This window comes from Sorghum bicolor, chromosome 10 (genome assembly GCF_000003195.3).
Source record: "Sorghum bicolor cultivar BTx623 chromosome 10, Sorghum_bicolor_NCBIv3, whole genome shotgun sequence".
NCBI classification, from domain to species: domain Eukaryota; kingdom Viridiplantae; phylum Streptophyta; class Magnoliopsida; order Poales; family Poaceae; genus Sorghum; species Sorghum bicolor.
The window spans coordinates 2,773,700-2,794,284 of NC_012879.2; the positions used below are offsets into that span (position 1 = coordinate 2,773,700).

The 20,585-nt window shown below is 45.5% G+C and overlaps 3 protein-coding genes across 3 annotated transcripts; 1 reads left to right on the forward strand and 2 right to left on the reverse strand.

Moving 5' to 3' along the window:
- On the reverse strand, window positions 231-6,184 carry LOC8068764 (translation factor GUF1 homolog, mitochondrial). Its single transcript, XM_002437769.2, has 12 exons — window positions 5,775-6,184; window positions 4,029-4,767; window positions 3,696-3,852; window positions 3,525-3,579; window positions 3,023-3,090; window positions 2,845-2,949; window positions 2,672-2,743; window positions 2,470-2,583; window positions 1,883-2,023; window positions 1,594-1,653; window positions 724-993; window positions 231-636 (listed from the first exon to the last, which is right to left on the reverse strand). Exons 1-11 carry the CDS (start codon window positions 6,084-6,086, stop codon window positions 819-821), a joined length of 1,998 nt encoding a protein of 665 aa, XP_002437814.1. The 5' UTR covers window positions 6,087-6,184; the 3' UTR covers window positions 231-636; window positions 724-818.
- LOC8068765 (pectate lyase) lies at window positions 10,414-12,250 on the forward strand. The gene has a single exon (XM_002436418.2). The coding sequence runs from the start codon at window positions 10,620-10,622 to the stop codon at window positions 12,015-12,017; it is 1,398 nt and encodes a 465-aa protein (XP_002436463.1). The 5' UTR covers window positions 10,414-10,619; the 3' UTR covers window positions 12,018-12,250.
- On the reverse strand, window positions 16,194-17,771 carry LOC8070728 (pectate lyase). The gene has a single exon (XM_002437770.2). It carries the CDS (start codon window positions 17,768-17,770, stop codon window positions 16,445-16,447), a length of 1,326 nt encoding a protein of 441 aa, XP_002437815.2. The 5' UTR covers window position 17,771; the 3' UTR covers window positions 16,194-16,444.

The following is a 20,585-nucleotide window of genomic DNA, read 5'->3' on the forward strand; positions in this document are numbered from 1 at the left end:
ATTTGTACTTTTTTTATTTTCATTTTTGTTACTCAACTTACCGACCTGATACATTTTCACTAACTCCTTTCGTATGTTTTCTCATGTGTTTGGAGCTGAAAGTATGTTTTCTCATGTGTTTGGAGCTGAAAGTATGTTTTCTCATGTGTTTGGAGCTGAAAGATCCTCTCGGCCTACAAGGGGAGTTCATTTCAGGATAGAAAGGACAACCCAAGACATGAACGATCGCCTGAAACTTCAAAAACATGAGATATCTTTATTCAATTCAATTCCTTTTACAAGTAGCACATTGTTTCAGTGACCAATTGAGGTAGGTGTATGATCCATTACTTTTGCTCAAATTATCTAAAGATATAAAATGGTAGTGTAACGTGACACGGCTATCAAGTCAGCAGCAAAAACTGGGTTCAGCAAGATGCTCAAGGATGGTTCTACATCAATCAATCAGCAAATACAAAGATGGCGGCTCTACTGCTTTGCTATGGGAAATTCGTCTGCGCCAGCTGAGAGAGTGTATATCAGCAGAGTCCACAGGAGGAACAACTGCACAAGGCTGCAGTGCTTCTGCCTTCCCTGGAAAACCTTTTAGCAGGCGCAGGTGCCGTTATGTACTCAATGGAATAATTGTGTTAGGACCTGTGACACGAGATAACTCATGAGATTCAACTCTAGAAACTACTCACGGTTTAACATAATGATTTGCAGAATAGATAAATAACTCACCTGTCAAGACGACTAGAAGAGGCTGCTAGTCATCACCACACAGCTACTTTTAAAATTAGGACAGCTACAAAAACTAAAATTGCAGTGGATCCCATCTATTTTGAATTGGAGACCTTCAGTAGCTCATGGAATGCTTCCTGAGGAATGTCGACAGATCCCACACGTTTCATGCGCTTTTTGCCTTCCTTTTGCTTCTCCAGCAATTTCTTCTTCCGAGTAATATCACCACCATAGCACTTGGCCAGAACATTCTTCCTCATTGCTGACAGGCTGAAAATGGTGAAAGAGAGCATATAAGCGAAACTATGTGACAGCAACATATTATTCAACTCTTTACCTCTTATATCTACAAGGCTTTTCAGATACAGTTAGTTAACCTGATAATGGACAATGTATTTAGTTATTCATACTGTGCCAACGAACAATGCCACTAAAACTAGGACAGCTTCCTACAGGTTGAAACCTAAACCTTTCAGATATGCTGCAACTAGATAGGGCAAGACTGGAGGTGATTTCCCAAGGCTTTCTTTTTCTCAAACGCGTCATTTCCCATGGCTGATTGGCAGTAATTTTATATTAACTGAACAGGTATATCTTTTAGGCCAACAGAAAGCTTTAGCTGGAAAGTTTTTGAAACCCTTTCCACCTGTTGTAATTAGTTGATAGAAATTTTGTTAGTTTTTTACAGAAAATGCTCAAGACTACTGTCTTGAATATTCTAGATGAATGGATAGCATTGCTGTTGTAAATTCAGTTAAATGTATATAACAATTTCAAAGCAGTTTGATATAAAGAATCTTCAACCAAATAACAATGTCACAATTGGTAGAATATACTTTAGAAAACTAATAGCAGCTTCGAAGATCTTACGTTTCCCTTGCAATAACCTTTGAACCAATTGCTGCTTGAATGGTGATCTCAAACATTTGCCTGCATGAAAAGAATGAAATAAGCCCTTAGCAAAATTCTGCTCTAAGCCTTACAAAATTCACTAAAAAAAACTGCTCTAATATTTTATTCTCATTTGTAAGTCCATTCCCTTTGCAGCTAATTACAATTTTGTAGTGCAATTAATATTGACCCAAAAGTAATGTACTCAAAAAGATGCTCATATCTCAAGCACAGTACACATGTTCAAGAAAAGGAGGTTGATGAATACCTTTCTATAAATTTCTTGAGCTTCTCCACTAATTCCTTTCCAACCCGCTGAGCCTTCTGGTTATGCACTATAGTTGCCATAGCATCAACAGGCTGACCATTAAGAAGGATGTCCATCTTAACTAGATCAGATTGTTGGTATCTGTCAAAGAGAAAAGGGGAATAAATTAATGATAAACTACATAAATTTCTGGTATATTTTTCTCCTCATATCATCTATTATAATTTGGAACAGATTTTTGAAGCCATTTAAAAAGTAATTTTCACAAAATTGATGATGGATGCATTACGTAATAAGTCAAACAATCCCAGATCTGATCAAAAGAATGTTTCCAAAACCTTGTATACACAAGACAACTGCTCTCTTTGTATGTAATCACTAGCGAAAAAGAAACTCCATTCAGAAAGGTGTACTGACACCTTCAGAATATAAAGGACTGCAAATAAAAATAATAATACTGACAAAAGCATACGAAGTGAAATTTTTTTATAAAAAAAAAACATGATATTTTTCTCATCCGTAAATTCCAGGGGAAAAAAAGGTGTAGCCAGACCATGCCTTGTTATTGCATTCACAACAGGACTTACTCAGAATCTTCATAGTCAAAAGTAGCATAGCCAGACGTAATGCCCTTCAACTCATTGTAGAAGTCCACAATGATCTCCTTCAATGGTAACTGGTACTTCAACAGAGCCCTTTGGCTGCATAAAAAATAGGCATATGAATAAAAAGCAAAGAATAGACGAGCACTTAACCAAACTGAGAGATTTGGAAGCAAAAAAGATTTACGCATCAATAAATGTATATTCTAGCTGTTCGCCCCTTCTTTCTGAACAAAGCATAATGACAGGCCCAACATACCTGAAAAGGTGATTTGAGTATGATAACAAATTTCTACTTGTAATGCTCAAATATTGAAAAAATAAATGTAGAAAACAGGTGAGAAAGGAAGCAGGTCTTACTCACTAGGGATAATGATTGTTGCAATAACTGTGGGCTCCCAACAGGCTGCTACACGCTTTCCAGGATTCGAAGCCAAAGCAGCAGGATTCTCAACTTGCACCTTGCTGATAAAATAACCTAAAACTTTTAGTATCCTACCAGAAAACCGAGGTAGCAAATACAATTGTGAGTGCACACCTTCCATCACCATATTCAAAAATATAAGGTACGGTTGGTATGGTCGATATGACTTGAGCTCCATATTCCTAAATAAATGCAGTGACAATCAGAACCTCAAGGCAATTTAAAGGCCACACAAATTATTTACACTACATCACATTTTATAAGTTCCTCTTTTTTGTCATCATATTCCAATTTCCACCCCTTATATTTTCAAATGAATGGAAGAGTTTCTAGGCTGACACAGGTAATCAATGTACTTAAAAATAGTCAATTATATAGGACCGTTAACCTTATGGAAAAAGATATTCTCTAGTTTTTTTCTGCAAAAATATTTCATCCTTCTAAGTTCTAAAGGCAGCACCTCAAAGTTACAAATTTCCTTGAGATACTAGCATAATAATTAGGAATGAAGCTCTTTAATTAACTTTTCAACATTAATTGATGTATTGTGTGTCCTGAGTATAAATTATGCAACAGCAAAAAATCAACATATCAAATTTATGCGAAAAAAATATACTTGTTCAAGCCGTTGATGGAACACATCCATGTGTAGCAATCCTAGGAAGCCACATCTGTAAAGCAGTCATAGAAAAAGTTCAAAAACAGATTACAGCAAATTCCACACTCAGTGTAATGAAAACAACAGAAACGAACTAGTTAACGTGTAGAAAATCTGGTACGGTGGTACCTGAATCCCATGCCAAGTGCATTGCTTGTCTCCTTTGTAATAGAGACACTGGCATCATTACATGTTAGTTTCTCGATCGCATGGCTAAGAGCTTCAAAGTCAGAACCATCAGCAGGATAGAGACCAGAGAAGACCATGTGTTTCGCAGGCTTGAAACCTGAAAGGCTATTCTGTATGATGTCGCATGCAACCAAAAATGAAAGGAAAGGGATATGAAACAATGCTATGGGACTGCAATAGATCATGCGTATTCTTTTCAGGCTAAATCATACAGAATGAAAAGTGAGAAACGGAGACAAGGCCATAAGAATGTTTCGAGATTGGATTCCATACCAGGAAGTGGCTCGACGGTACTCTTTGCCTGGTGAAGGGTATCACCAATGCGTGCTTCTTTAGTTGAACGCATTCCACTAATAACATATCCAACTTGTCCAGTGTAGAGAACTCCAGTAGGTTTAAGCTCAGGGTGCATAATGCCGACATCAAGAACTTCATATGCACGACCAGTTGCAGCTGACGCAATCTTATCACCTTTACGCAGAGCACCATCAACAATAGCAACATGGCAAATCACGCCTTTGTATTCATCATAGTAGGAATCCAAAAGCAACATCCGTACAGGTGCATCACATTTCCCAGGTGGGGAAGGTATGCGTTCAATAACAGCAGGCAATACCTGCTCAAGGCCTTGACCAGTCTTGGCAGAAGTAAGCAGAGCTTCACTTGGATCAATGTCAAACAACCTCTTCAATTGATCCTTTACATTATCTGGGTCAGCAGTCGGCTGATCAATCTTGTTAATCACAGGAATGATACTCAAATTTGATTCAAAGGCAAGGTAAAAGTTTGCTATTGTTTGAGCTTGTACTCCTTGTGCTGCGTCAACTACTAAAAGAGCACCCTGGCAAGCTGCAAGGGACCTGGATACCTCATAGCTGAAATCCACATGGCCTGGCGTATCAATCAGATTAAGCAAATATTTTGGCGTATCTGAGTCCTGAGATGCACTAACGTGCCTATAGAACATTGTTGCTGTTTGTGCTTTGACCGTAATCCCCCTTTCTCTCTCAACCTGGCCCCCACATAGATAAATGTTACAACAGAAGACACACAATATGAAACTAGACATCAAGGACTGATCCAATATCAAAGCAGTTTTCTGAAAGTAATGCCCAAATCAGAGTATAAGGAAAAGGGAGTTGAGGTTGTGAAAATATACACTCTTCATTAAATGTAGTTGAATCACATAATATTACAACCGAAAAAGTTGTACTACCTCAAATTCTGAGAGTTAAAAAGATGAATCCAGCAACTCTATTTGCATTCTTTGGAACAAAAAAATAGACGATTCATTTTTGGGATCTGATAACCCTAAGATGACCTGGCATGCTAAAAATGGCTTCTCATACTGATAACTGTTATACTCCCTCAGATCACAAATACTTGACACATTTGACTTTGCATGGTATCTTTGACCACTAATTTCTCCTAGAATATATTCTTCAAATCCTTCAATATAAGAGTATTTTGAAAACAAGTTGAACAAATCTTGTCAAATGTATAAGACATTTGGCATTTAACTTGCACGCTTCTAAACTAATAATGTAATAGTAATTGATGTTTGTAGTTTTAAAGATTTGACCAATCTTGTCCTAAACAACAAGTTTTTGCGACCGGGAGTAGTAAGAGTTTATACTGTTGGTAAGATAGTAACTACAAGATACAAAGTCACAAAATGTGGACAGGAATTGTAAAAGTTTCAGTCATGAAGCTAGTAGCAGTATAGGCATCAACTGATATGGAATTAGTGTAACATTGTACCCACAAATAGACCTTGACACTTACTGGCAGTGCAATGGTAAAATCTCAAAAGGCCAAAATGTAACAACTATTTATAAACCTAATGCAGACATCAATGCAGTTCAAGAATCTGATCATGAAAACAGTATGGAAATGGTGGCCTGACTGACTGATCACCTCTCACTATCTGATAGTTGAGCGGTAAAGGGTCAACATTTTACTTATTATTTCTCTAACTTATCGAACAAGGAGAGTGAGCGGGAAGAATTAGCGTCGCACTTGCAGCTTGTCGAGGTACTGGGGCTGCCCATGGCCCTTCTGGATGGTACCGGTGAGCTCCAGCAGCCGATCAGCCAGCGTCGACTTGCCGTGGTCGACGTGCGCGATGATCGAGAAGTTCCGGACCCGCTCCGGCGGGTACAGCGCCAGCTCAGACCCGGAAACCGCGCCGCGCGCGCCGTGCTCCGGCGACGACTGCGACGACAGGAGGCGCTTGGGCTGCTGGAGCACACTGCGGGAGAACGCAGGGGCGGCGGCGAGGTGCCGGTAAATACGGCGAGCGGAACGCCGGAGCACGGCGGCGCCGGCCATTCCGAGCCGCGGGAGGGACCGGCCGGCGGCGGGAGCTAGGGTTCTGGCAGGGATTTGGCTGGAGAGGCCGATTGGTGGCGGGGAACCGGTCTATGGGTGTGTGGCTGACGTGGCAATTTGGTTCCATAATTAATTGCAAAAGTCAGTTTGATGTTTTTTCCGGGCTCTGCGTGCGCGCGAGGCGCGACCAAACAGAATTAAAAGTTAGGCCTCGTTTGCTACCGTAGCATTTTTACTATATAGATTTAAAAGATTTGTCTTCCAAATTACAGATAAACTGTATAATTAATTTTTTTATTTTATTTATATTTAGTATTTTATGCACTTAATGCAAGATTTAATGTGACAGAGAATTTTTTTAAAAAAAATTGAAACGTAGAGCATCTCCAACAACTTGGTATTTCAACATGCTATCCTACCAAATTTGCTAAAAGCATAAAAATCCTCCTCCAACAACTCCTTATCTCAACTTGCTAAATTTCCCAAGTTGCTATCCAGTGCCGAGATTTGTCAACTTGCTATCCCAAGTTGCTATCCCGAGCGCAACTTGTTGGAGACACATATTCTTTTACCAAGTGAGCGGGTCCCATCTGTCATCCTCTATTTTTACCAAGTGAGAATAGCAACTTATTGGAGACATATCTTTTTTTTCTTTTGCTAAACAAATTAGCAACTTGCTATAACTCAAGATTTGACAAGTGAATTTTACCAAGTTGTTGGAGATGCTCTAAACAAGGCCTTCTAGGTTTTGGCTGAAAAAACAAAAACTAGTAAAAAGCTAAACAATTTTCTGAGCAAAGGCACAAAATCAAACAGCAAAGGCTAAACACTGGACCTTTTAAAAGACAATTCATCGGCATTTTTCAAATAGATTTATTATCAAAATATATTTTATAATTAATCTAGTAATATTTGTTATATATTATAAATATTTAATCAAATTTGAGATTGTTTGACTCCTTAGAAAAAAAGATTTATAGTTTTTAATGAAGGGAGTATTTGCTAGCATCATTTAGCAAGTAAAAACTTTTAGAGTATTGGTGGTGGCGGAGCTTGAGCGAAATCTCTTTTAAAGACTCAAGGGTAAATTGGAGGGACCACTAACCACGCCCCAAATGATATTAGCCATGATATGCTATATGGTGATTAAGATCTTTTGAGAAGCTAGGGGTTATGGCCTAGTTTAGTCTATTAGGCATAGCTTGTTGTTGCTGCTGTTCATTTCATAACTACCAACCATTGTCGCATCAATAGCTAATAGTGTAGCTATCTAGAAAATAACCCCCATTTCAAATTATAATATAAGATTTAGATATACATATCTAGATACATAGTAAAGTTTGGAGCGGATGGAGTAAAAGCGAACACGACCTTTTTCGTGTGAGGATTGATGGTAGCCATCTTAGTGTCTCACAGTCAATTTGGTGTAGTCTCAACTACTAACACATTAGAAATACATATAATAAAATTCCTTTTGTATGTTTATGTGATGTCAACTGCTAGCACAACTAGAAAACACATATAAACCCCTATGTGTGTTCATGTCATGCCAAACTCTCACCCTCTCACCCTTTTAGGCCTAAGATTCTCTCTAAAACTATGATATGGAGTCTTGACCAACTACAACTATGATTAGTTTGTTCACTTCTATTATTTTTATGGTTGTTGTTGATATACATCTATACAAGACTGTTCTCAGTGTTGTTGTAGTAGCAGCTCTAGCTAGCCATTCCAAACAAGGAGCATCTCCAACAACTTTGTAAATTTCACTTTGTATATCTTGAGTTTTAGCAACTTGGTAAATTATTTACCAAGTGGAAAATAGAGCCATCTCCAACAACTCCCTATTCTAACTTTGTAAACCAAAAAAGAAGGCCCACATCCATCTCAAGCCCACCGATCCAACTAGCTACGTACCGCGTCTCATCGACTACCTCACCGCGGGGTCCTCCCTCCCTCCTCCTCGTGTCGTGCGCGACGGTCGAGTGCCTCATCCATCTCGGTCCGCCGCCGTGGCTTCTCCTCGAGTCTTCCCTCTTCCGACGTGTGTAGAAGATGTGAAGCAGTGCCCAAACGAGAATAGAAGAAGGGAAGAAGCAGCGTCGGTGACAAAGGTCCAGCAAGGCGGCAATCTCCTCCCAGCAGGGACGGGGAGGAGAGACACCGGCTACGGCATGGGAAGGGGATGAGACGGTCTCGACGAGGAAGAAGAAGTGTCAGCGGCGGCCGGGGCTTTATTCACGCGCGAAGGGAATTGGGATCGATCCGGAGACGACGCAGGAAGACTGCTTGGCGCGCGCGGGAGAGGGAAAAAGTCCAAGGGGGGAGGACTCGCGGCCGATACAAAGTGCGGAAAGATACGCGCGCGCGTGGGACACTTTTACAAAGTTTGGAAAAATACAAAGTTAGTTTACAAAGTTGTTGGAGAGCTCTGTTTTTATTTTTGCCAAAATAATAAGAATACAAAGTTAGTCTACAAAGTTGTTGGAGATGCTCAAATGTATCAGAAGAGGGTGTTCTGGTGCAAATTTAAACGGTTCTCACAATATGTTGTTTTGTTGTGTAGAAGTGCTATGACATAGAGACTTGACAATTGGAGCTAAAACATATATTTGAAAGATGGAAGTGCTGTGTAAATTGTCATGAAGAAATTATTGTTTGCATCTGTATTATTGGTCTACTACGCAAGTTTTACCCATGTGTATTAGCATGGTAGTGGCTTGTTTGAAAATTCGTTCTTTTAATTTCGATTGCGAAAGAAAGATGCCTTTGTAGGCCATAACATGGACATAATTGCAAAAAGACCACAAATCCACACAGTTAATACTTAGTTTAGTTCGGAAAAAATTTTGAATTTTGGTACTGTAGTATTTTCGTTTGTTTGTGTCAAACATTGTCCAATCATAAACTAACTAGGCTCAAAAGATTCGTCTCGTAAATTACAGACAAACTGTGCAATTAGTTTCTGTTTTCTTCTATATTTAGTGCTTCATGCATGTGCCACAAGATTTGATGTACCGGAGGATCTTGAAATGTTTTTGAATTTCGGGGTGAACTAAACAAGGCCTTAATAGAGTGTTTGGATTTCTTTTGAACCAAGGACAAAGAACATGGTAATACATTCACACTATACTAAGCCTCTTTTTGGTATATATAATTTCTAGTTTTTTCTCTATATAAATGTTTTTTAAACATTTCTCCAGTATCTCTATGTCTGATTTATTATTGTCTCTCATGCAACATACAATTTTTCCCATTGACTGGCTATAGAAAAAAATATGAATTGTTCTTTTAGATGTACTAGTTGATTATGTAAGGTTGTTGTCTAAAAATTTCTAAATAGCTACTCCTTGTTCAAATGGATAAAATTATACAATCGTTTCACTAGTTGGTCTAGTTGAAGAGCCTAAACTAGAGAGGAGATATAACTCTTACTGAGAAGCCAAACTAAAGTTATCATGTACACATGGTATTAGCAAAAAAGAAAAAAAATATATGTTCACCTACTGATTTGTTGCACGGATTAGAAGTCTGACTACTCCCTCACATAAAAAATACTCTCTATCCGTGTCAAAAAGTATGCAAATATATGGGTTTAAACAAAAGTCAAAACTAACATAACTTAAGTTTATATATTAATATTTATTTCTATAACTAGGTTTGCTATGAATATATATTTCATATTAAGTCAATAATACTTATTTTGCATCACGGATATTTCTTATTATTTTGGTCAAACTTTAACTCGTTATGTCTTCTATGAACAGGAAGTATTATATTTCTGGCTCTATGAACATTTACAACTTGGACTATAATTGTTTATAATAAGAAGATAAAGTTATGATGCCTAATGAATGAATGTTACTCCAGACAAACAAATTATTGTCAAAAAAATTATTTTTTCTATCCTTATGCCAAAAAAAAAAAGTTAAAAATTTCTACCATGATTTCTGCCGAAGTGTTAGCGCCGCCACAGCATCCCCTTTTCTCTGTGTCAATGGGAAGGATCGAATCCCCAATCAAACATTCATGCTGTCAACACCATCGTTCATCACCAACCACTCTTACCATCTCAAGCCATCCCAAATGCTCGGCATGTGTGTCAACTGCCAGAAGCCACGCATGCGTCCATGTCCATCCATCCATGCACACGCAAAGGGCAACTCTCATGTCCATCCAGCTGCTCGCTCGCCTGCCGGGGACGCCCGCCAAACCCGGCGAGCGTCTGCGCGCAGCAGCCGCGCGCGGATCACGGCGAGACGCACGTCCGCCTCCCCCACCGCGCGCTATAAGACCCCGCCGAGGACCGACGACCACAAGCGCTCCACTGCGCCGGCCGGCTCCCTCTCCGGCAGGGCTCAGGCAGCATCCTTTGGAAGAAGAAGTACCTCTTCTCCCTGAGGCCTGAGCCCCTCCCCGCGGCGAGCCAACAAGCCGGCGCACGTCGCCACCCGGGGCTCACGCTCACCACCGATCGAGCCCCAACCCATTTAATAACTATATAGAGCAGCTAGCTAGGATCGATCATTAGAAATGGCGGTCACCGCCGTCGTGACGAGGAGACCCCTGTCCATCCTCTTCTACATCATCCTCGCCGCCGTGGCTGCCACCACCGCCGCCGCCGCGGAGACGCCGACGGACGCCGCCATCGACGCGGCGTACGCGCAGCTCGTCAACGTCACCGCCAACCAGGAGTACTGGGCGGAGCGCGCCGAGGTGGCGCACGCGTACAACCGCGCGGCGTACGAGAGCGACCCCGTGGGCGTGATGGATCGCTTCAACGACGGCGTGCGCAGGGCCATGGAGACGTCGACGCCGACGCGGTCCCGGTCCCGGTCCCTGGCGCACAAGGCACGGGGTGGCCCCTGCACGGCGACCAACCCGATCGACCAGTGCTGGCGTTGCCGCGGCGACTGGGCGCGCAACCGCAAGCGGCTCGCCAGGTGCGGCATGGGCTTCGGCCACCGGACCACCGGCGGGCTCGCCGGCAGGATCTACGTGGTGACCGACCCCAGCGACGAGCCCGCCAACCTCGTCGTCCCCAGGAAAGGCACGCTCCGGTACGCCGTGATCCAGGACCGCCCGCTGTGGATCACGTTCGCGCGCGACATGGTGATCAACCTCTGCAGGGAGCTGCTGGTGACCAGCGACAAGACCATCGACGGGCGCGGCGCGCAGGTGCACGTCGTGGGCGCGCAGATCACGCTGCAGAACGTGCGGAACGTGATCCTCCACAACCTCCACATCCACGACGCCGCCCCGCGCGGCGGCGGCGTGATCAGGGACTCGAAGCACCACTGGGGCCTCCGCGGGGAGAGCGACGGCGACGGGGTCTCCGTGATGGGGTCCAGCGACATCTGGATCGACCACGTGTCGATGCGGAGCTGCGCCGACGGGCTGGTGGACGTGGTGGACGGCTCCACCGCCGTGACCATCTCCAACGGCCACTTCACCAGGCACGACCACGTGATGCTGTTCGGTGCCAGCGACGCCGCCGTCAAGGACAAGGCGATGCAGGTCACCGTGGCGTTCAACCACTTCGGAAAGGGGCTGGTGCAGCGGATGCCGCGCTGCCGCCATGGCTTCTTCCACGTGGTGAACAACGACTACACGCACTGGCTCATGTACGCCATCGGCGGCAGCCAGAACCCTACCATCATCAGCCAGGGGAACCGGTTCCGCGCCGTCGACGACGGGAGGTTCAAGGAGGTGACCAAGAGGGAGTACACGCCGTACAGCGAGTACAAGGACTGGGTGTGGAAGTCGCAGGACGACCTGTTCCTCAATGGGGCCTTCTTCAACCAGTCCGGCGGCGAGAACGAGCGCCGGTTCGACAGGCTCGACCTCATCCAGGCCAAGGGCGGACAGTACGCCGAGTTGCTCACGAGGTACGCCGGCGCGCTCAACTGCCGCGTCGGCAAGAAGTGCTAGGCCGGCCGGGGGTGGCCATGTGTGTGCATGCTAGATTATTATTGCTTTGATTTGGGGGATCGGGGCGGGCGATCGATGCTTCGATGCAGGCGCAGGGAGAGGCGTAAGAATCGAATTAATGCAAAAGGTTGTGTTGTGTATAAACTCTTGTATTTGGAAAATACCATCTGTAAATGGTCGTCAACGTACTATATACTGCTTGCCTGCTAGCGACATAATCGTCCATGTGGAAAGGATGATGGTCGTCAACTATCCCTTCCTGATTGCATGGATCGGCAACAACAATGGCAATTCCATCATGTTGATTAGATTGATTTCCTAATCACGGCTGCCGTCGCCACCAACAGGGAGTTCGCCGCCAAAAGACCCCATGCCGCTCCCTCATGCTCCCCGTTGTCATGCATGTGCTGCCATAGGGCGTCCGATCTCCTGGCTCTACCGGTTCTCACCGCCGGTGCAACTACAACTACCACTCGCTTCCATTTTTGCCGAGCGAGGAGGAGGCGATGTGGCATAGCGCGGCACTAATTAAAGAGCAGACAAGAATGAGATGCCACACCCACACTCTAGCTTTTAGCGCATCTTCCTCCACCGTACCCCTGCATTTGGTGCGATGTCGTCCACCCCGGCCTGCGGTATAGCCCTCATCGATCGACACCCTTCTTCAGGACCATCGTCGACTCCGGCATCGAAGCCATCATCCGAGACCGATTCCACGAATCGCGACCCCAGCGTACGTTCTACCTGCTGAATTTCAGGAAGCCCTCGTCGACGACCTTGGCAGTATGCACACCCTCTTCGCCGCCGGCGTTCGGCAGGACTGCCTTCACCGCCTTCGCGCCTTTCAGGTAACAGTGCAACACCTTCCCCATTACCGTTCGGCCTGCTTCTTGCTAGGTGGAGGGAGCGTGTGCAAATCACCAGCAAGATGACCTCCGATCGATCCGTTGTTGTGGCGCCGTTGCCACTATCGGCGTTCGATCATGACATCTAGATATGCAACCGTGGAATCACACTCCGATTCGACTTGAATGTCGAGGAGGAGATGCTGCACGAATGTGCTGCTAGCCTGCTAAATTCAGGCCATCTGCACAAGGAGGACCCTGTGGTAACCACCGTTTTGCTTCCAGACTGATATTTCTTCTCGTTAATCTTGTTATATTCTTTTTTGTGGCGCACTACATTTGGGTCGATGAATTTTGGTTGATGTGTTTTCTTTCGTTTTTGATCTAGGCAGCATCTGTAGTTCAGTTTTCAGTGTGACTAAGGCTGGACGAAAAACTCGAAGCTCGTTAGCTCAACGAGTCCAAGATTTTAGCTCATTAGCTATAACGAGCCAACTCGAGCCAGCTCGTAGAGCCGCTCGTGAACCAAACGAGCTACAGTGTACCAGAGAAAAAAATCATCATAACTTATATTAGTTTTGTATTACTTCATGTCTTACACTTTTTAAATGATTGATATGTCAGCTCATATAAATATTTTATTGGACTTAAGATTATTGGATATATTATTATTGTACTATTATTATTTTTAAGTTTTAGATAAATACAAATATTATATTTTATGTATTTTTTATATCTGGTCCGCGAGCTTAACGAGCCAGCTCGAGCTTTTAACGAGCCGAGTTGAGCTAACTTTTCTGACTCGTTAAGATAACGAGCCGAGCCGAGCTAGCTTGTTATCCTAACGAGCCAGAACGAGCCGAGCCGAGCTGGCACGTTATCCAGTCTTGTGACGGAAACTTCCAAAACATTGAAGCCTGTTGCTGCAGATGTAAAACTTGTACAATTTATGTAACTAATTTGCTAGCTTGTGTTTGTTGCAATTTCCTCTGACAAAATTCAATTTTATGTGATTTTGGTGTTATCTCAAACAACTAAAAAGAGTAAAAGGTGTGAGGTCGTCCTCAAACTAAGAGTAAAAGGTGTGAGGTCGTCCTCAAACTGGCCTCCACGCGATCCGGCAGCGTCGTCCGATGTGAGGTCGTCCTCAAGCCAGCCTCCATAGCCACGACCACCACGCCGGACGCGGGGAGGCTCACGAGGCGAAGCAAAGGGGACATGACGCCCAAGAGGCGCGAGTCAAGTCAGTGCACCAGGTTGAGATCTTATTTGAATGTTGTCGGATTCATTTTAAATTTAGTTCAAGTTTCACTCCAATCGATCTCAATATACGTGGAATCCGACTACAAGTGTGGCCGTGTCGTGTCGAATCCCGTTGGCGGCTGCTAGGTACGGCAGCCGGCGTCCGGGCATTGAAATTTTGGTGTGTGCTTCTATCTTGCTCCAGGGACAGTGGCACAGCGGCGGAGGCGGCGGCGATTTGGCTGCGGCACCTGCATGTTATTAGTTCTTGTTCAGTTGGTAAAATTTTTGAATTTTAGTTATTGTAGTATTTTCGTTTGTATTTAATAATTATTGTACAATTATAGACTAAGCTCAAAAAATTTATTTCGCAAATTATAGATAAATTGGATCTTAAATTTTTCAAGTAAACAAGGCCTTACTACCTAACGATCCATACATGATTGAAATAAATCCTTTGTCCACGTAGCAATCATATTAGCCATGGATACTCCGCTCCCTTCTGGAGCTCTGGTTCATGGATCCAAACATATCTTAGAGCATGTTAAGATTAGGTAAAAATATATTCTAAACTATAAGATTTAGCTATTATATAAAATAAAAATTCACTTAAAGCATAAAGTTCTACAATAGCTTTTGTATATGATAGCTAATGAGAACGACATGTTATATATGACAAGTGAAAGTTTAAGAATAGCAAACTTGTTATTTTAGCAAACCAGATAGCATACCTGTTATCCTTTAATTTTTGCTTTAAAATGTAAAAATAACCCAGATAACATGGATAGTATATCTGTTGGAGTTGCTCTAATGGCAATATTTTTCTAAACGCTAAATGGTAAACAATCGGTTACCTGTTGTTTAGCTATTATTCGGTAAACAGTCCTTAAACCGACTAAACGGTCAATTAAACAAGCTAAATGGATGATTAAACGAAAACAGTGTACCACGGTGTAGCGTTTACACGATTTAAACGGCCGTTTAGGCGAGCAGTGGTCTTAGATTGTCTCCAACAGGAGACCCATTTAGCAAATTCAAAATAGGTTTCCAACATAATATATATAGCCTCCAACAGAGTACCCATACTCAAAACCTATATTGAGTATCAGGAGAGCCATAACCCAAATTTAAATATTCTCTCTCCTCGAAACCTATTTTTGTAGAGAGTGTTGTTTTTTTAGTATTGTTGTTGAAGAAAACTAAAAATAGACATGAAACCTTTCACCTGTAACGATACCCAAATGATAAATGAGTCTTGTATTTTGGGTGATGATCGTTAAAGATAGTCTTAGTCCTTTCGGTTTGAGTCAGTATTTTGAGCTATGACTTATCAGCCAAACGAACAATAGAGCAATCGTACGCATGCTGTTTGTCTCAGCTGAATCAATGCAATGCATATAATATGGCAAGAGAAATTCAGTCCCTCGATGACTAGAACAGATACGTTGATATAACTGATATGTAGCAGATAAACAAATTGTTTGTTTGTTTCATGCTTGCTTCCCTTTTCGATCAAGCTGAAATGTCTTTTTATGCGGATTCCTTTCTAAAGTGCTAAGGCGTCGTATACTGTCTTCAGTAACTTATCATTGTTTATGGAATAGGAATAATGGTAGTCCATAGTCTTTATTTGCCATTGAAATCTCAGAGTAATAATAAAAAAGAATTAGGAGTAATGTGTGGAATAGTCTTAAAGTTATATTTATTTATACGGTAAATATAACATACTTTACTATAAAGGTTTTATGAGAAATTTTTTAAGACACACAACCAATGTGACAAGTACTAATATATATATATATACTCAAACCTATTTACAAGATGGTACAACGATAGAGCAAAACTTACTCGTGGATTTATAGGTGCACGAAAAAAATGGATATCCGAGATTTCTTTTTGTCATTTTTTTTTCGCGATCGAGCCATTCACTCGTTTTTTCTTTCTGCCGATATAAAACATTATCTTAGCCGCATTACAAAAATATCTATACAGTAGAGTTTCTTCATGCTTGTGTTAATTTTACGAACTTTGGTTTTTTATTAAGTGTATTTAATTTCACAACATTCTTATCTTATGTGTGATCCATATGTTTTTAATATAAAAGTTTAGTTGTCCCGTAACAATGTACATACATGAATCTTTTTTTTTTGAATTTACATACATGAATCTAGTAATATACATATACACACATGCCCATCCAATGCAAATCCTATATAGCATCGGAGTATGGTTTGGCTTCTCTTCTGTGCCGCCCTCCCCTCGATCCCGACCCACAGCACAAACAAACGTACGTGTTCGAACAAGTTAAAGGCCGGACGCGCGTGCATGCGCGCCGGCCGGCTAGCACGGCTGGCCGACGATGCACTTGAGTGGTCCGGCGAAGCGCGTGAGCTGGCCGACGTAGCGGCCGTGCTTGGCCGGGATGAAGTCGAGCTCGTCGTACTTGCGCTCGTTCTGCCCGCCGGACTCGTTGAAGAAGGCGCCGTTCATCATGACGTCTCCCTGCGACTTCCACACCCACTCCTTGTAGTCCTTGTACGCCGTGTACTCCCTCTTGGTCACCTCCTTGGCGTTGGGATCGTCGGGGGCGATGAACCGGTTCCCCTGGCTGATGATGGTGGGGTTCTTGTTCCCGCCGATGGCGTACATGATCCAGTGCGTGTAGTCGTTGTTCACCACGTGGAAGAACCCGTACCGGCACCGCGGCATCCGCTGCACCAGCCCTCTGCCGAAGTGGTTGAACGCCACCGTGATCTGCATCACCTCGTCCTGCGGGTTGTCGTTGCTGGCGCCGAACAGCATCACGTGGTCGTGGTGCGTGAAGTGGCTGTTGGACACCGTGATCGCCGTCGACCCGTTCACCACGTCGATGAGCCCGTCGGCGCACCTCGACATGGAGACGTGGTCGATCCACACGTTGCTGGACGACAGCACGGAGATGCCGTCGCCGTCGCTCCGCGTGCGCATCCCCGTGTGCCGCTTCGAGTCCCGGATCATGCCGCCGGAGTGCGCCACGGCGTCGTGGATGTGGAGGTTGTGGAGGATCACGTCGTGCACGCTCTGCAGCGTCACCTGCGCGCCCACGACGTGCACCTGCGCGCCGCGCCCGTCGATGGTCTTGTCGCTGGTCACGATCAGCTCCTGCCGCAGCCGGATCACCATGTCGCGCGCGAACACGATCCACAGCGGCCGGTCCTGGATCACGGCGTGCCGGAGCGTGCCCTTCCGCGGGACGATCATCTCGTCGTCGCTCGGGTCGGTCACCACGTACAGCTTGCCGGCCGCGCCGCCGGTGGTCCTGTGCCCGAACCCGCGCGCGCACCGCGCAAGGCGCTTCCGGTCCGCCGCCCAGTCGGAGCGGCAGCGCCAGCACCGGTCGATGGGGTTGGTCGCCATGCACGGCCCGCTGTACCTCGCCAGGGCGCGCCGCGTCGTCGCCCTCAGCACGTCGGCGTTGAAGCGGTTCATGGCCGCCACGGGGTCGCTCACGTAGGCGGCGCGGTTGCGGGACCGGGCCGCCTCGGCGCGCTCCGCCCAGTAAACCTCGTCGGAGGTGACGTTGTTATTATTACTACTGGATGCCTGCGCCGCGGCGGCGAGGACGACGGCGCAGAAGAGAACGGACAGGTGGTGGCGGCGGCGGCTCCTTAGTATTACGGCCGCCATCGTCGACATTGTGTGCGTGGCCGGCCGCCGGCCGGTGCCTCACGCCGCGGGAAAGGGCTCAGAGATGTATGTGTGGGGTGGAAGGATTCTGAGCCCTCCCCGGCCGGTGAGCGTGCGGGGCGGCGTGCGTCACCTCTGGACGCAGGAGCGAGCGAGGTGCGCACGGTGCGGTGTGCGGTGGTGGCCCGGCGCAGGTATATATACCGTACCGCGACCCCCATGGGCCTTGGCTGGACGTCGCTGCCGCCCTGTTTTGGAGACGGAGGCGCGAGGACGAAGGCTGGCCGCTGGTTGTGTTTGGTGCAGCAGGCATAAGCTGTTTTGAGGCTTCTGGCTGCCAAGCAGGAAGAAACGACACCTAGGTTGGCTCTGGCTGTCTTTCCAGGTAATCAAAAGGCAAAATCTCGGCCGTTGGAACGTGGGTAAATTGCTAGTTTTCATGTGACGGGAAAGTACGTAGAATAATTCATCTCAGTTCAGTATGTAGTGCTAACACTGTCATCGCCGTGGAGATTCGTGCACTTAATTGGTAAGCGGCAGGAGTACTACCAAAGTTTAAAAATAGTGAGGTAAGAGCAACTCCAATCCAGGCCTCTACTTGAATCCTTACTCTAAATTTGAGGAGTTTTAACAAAAACTCAACTCCAATGGAGTCCCTACTTAAACCCTCATTTTACAAGTCCCTCCAAATTTTAGTTTAAACCCCCCAAATCTAGCAGCCCCCTACTCATCCCACTTTTCCCCCTCCCCACCCCACCCCGCACGCCGTAGCGCACGGCGGAGCCGTCACCACGCCGGAGCTACAGCTGGAGACAGTGTCGGGGCCGGGAACGACGGCGCGCGGTCGAGGTCCGCGGCCATGAGCTGGTGGAGGCGGCGGTCGGCGTGCGCGACGCCCGCGGCGGGCACGGCAGCCACGGCACCCGGGGCCTCGCCGTCGCCGCGGAGGAGGTGGCCGAGGCGAGCGAGGATGCGCCTGCGGAGACGGCGAATGTCCCGGTGCAGCGCCTCGAACACCCCCTGCTGCTTGACCTCCGCCCTGTAAGGGCGGTGCTGCGGCCCCGCGGCGAGCTTGGAGATGACGTTCATGTCCGGCGGCGAGTAGACGCGGCGGTCGCGCGCGATGAGGCTGAAGGGAGGGAACCACCGCTGGGTGTTCCACCAGTAGACGAGCCACGGCGCGTGTCGCGCCACGCTGACCACCCACCGGTCCTGCGCCAGCTGCGCAGCGAATGCTCGGCTGGACACGCTGCCGGGGAAGCCGCGCCACCAGAAGTTGGCGAGGGGCGAAACCAGCACGGCACCGGCGAGCCTGTGCGGGATGTGGGCGAGGCAGCTCCACACGATCTGCCCGCCCCTCGAGAAGCCGACGACGTGGAACCTGTCGCCGAGGCCGAGCCACCTCCTCCGCGGCGACGGCAAGGCCCCGGGTGCCGTGGCTGCCATGCCTGTCGCGGGCGTCGCGCACGCCGAGCGCCGCCTCCACCAGCTCATGGCCGCGGACCTCGACCGCGCGCCGTCGTTCCCAGCGCCAGCAGGCTCCAGCTTCTCCAGGAAGTCGGCAATGCAGCGTACGGTGGTGGCGACAGGAGCAGGCGGGGCGATGGCGTTGGCGTTGGCGTCGGTGCGACCGTGGTGCTCCATGGGAAAGGATAGGGTGTTGGGCTGGAGTTGGATGTTATTTTGGGTTCTTATTGTTTTTAGTTCAGCCTCTAAATAGAGTTTTTAGGGGCCTAATTTGAGGACTTGGGCTGGAGTTGCTCTAAGACGTTCAGTGATCACCCTTCTCAGACATCTAATTGTAGGCTAAATCAGGCTGTAGCGGCTAATAGCACTAAATTGTACATATGACTAAATAGCTTTACGCCTTTACTACCCTCTACAAGAAGCTATAGCAGAGATTTAGAACCATGAGCACTATTTGTTCTTCTCCAATGGGACAACAGTTTCATCTTCACCAATGATGATTATTCGTTTGGCTGATAAGTCATGACAGAAAGTACTGTTAGCTAATTTATTGTAAGAGAAAAACATTGTTTAATGACTGACAGATTCGAAGCGAATAAAGCTAGCTGCCCCCCTCCTGGCGTCTTGAGTGTGTGGTGACCGGCAACATTGCCTCTCGATCTTATTCCTCGAGCGTTGGAAGAAGGCGGAGAGGACCTTGATGAGAAATAATAATCTAGAGCAATTTCATAATGGTCCGTCACTCTCAAATGAAAATCCGTGAGTTAGGTCCAGATGACACACCGTGCAAATAAAGGGACTGCCAGTAAATTTTACCCAATAATATAATACAAAAAGAGAGCAATTTTAGATTTAGATTGAGTCAAACTTTCTTAAACTGATAAATTTATAGAAAAATAGTATCAACATTTATGTCAATAGAAATATATTTCGTCATCAATCTACTGATATTTATTTTGCATCATAATTCTTAGTAATTTCTTTTGTATAAATTTAATTATTTATTTCATGGAAAAATAATTATTTATTTTTTAGAAAATGGTAATTAGATTCTTTTTAGGATGAAGGAAATAAGAGAAAGAATCGTTTGGTTTATCTGCCAATGACAAAAGGGGAGATGCAATGACGCTAGGCTTGGGTTTGCTCGCCGGATAAACCACGGGGAACCCATTTTTTCAAAGAAAAAAATATAAATAGGGTTACTTTTCAAAATAAAATTAGGTGGATAATGCGACTAATTGTTTCCAAAAATCAAACTAGCAATCTTCGCAATTGTCAAATTAGAAACACAAACCCGACGTCTTGGGCCTTTTTTTTTAAAGAGAGAAAAGGGCCGGCCTGTGACCAG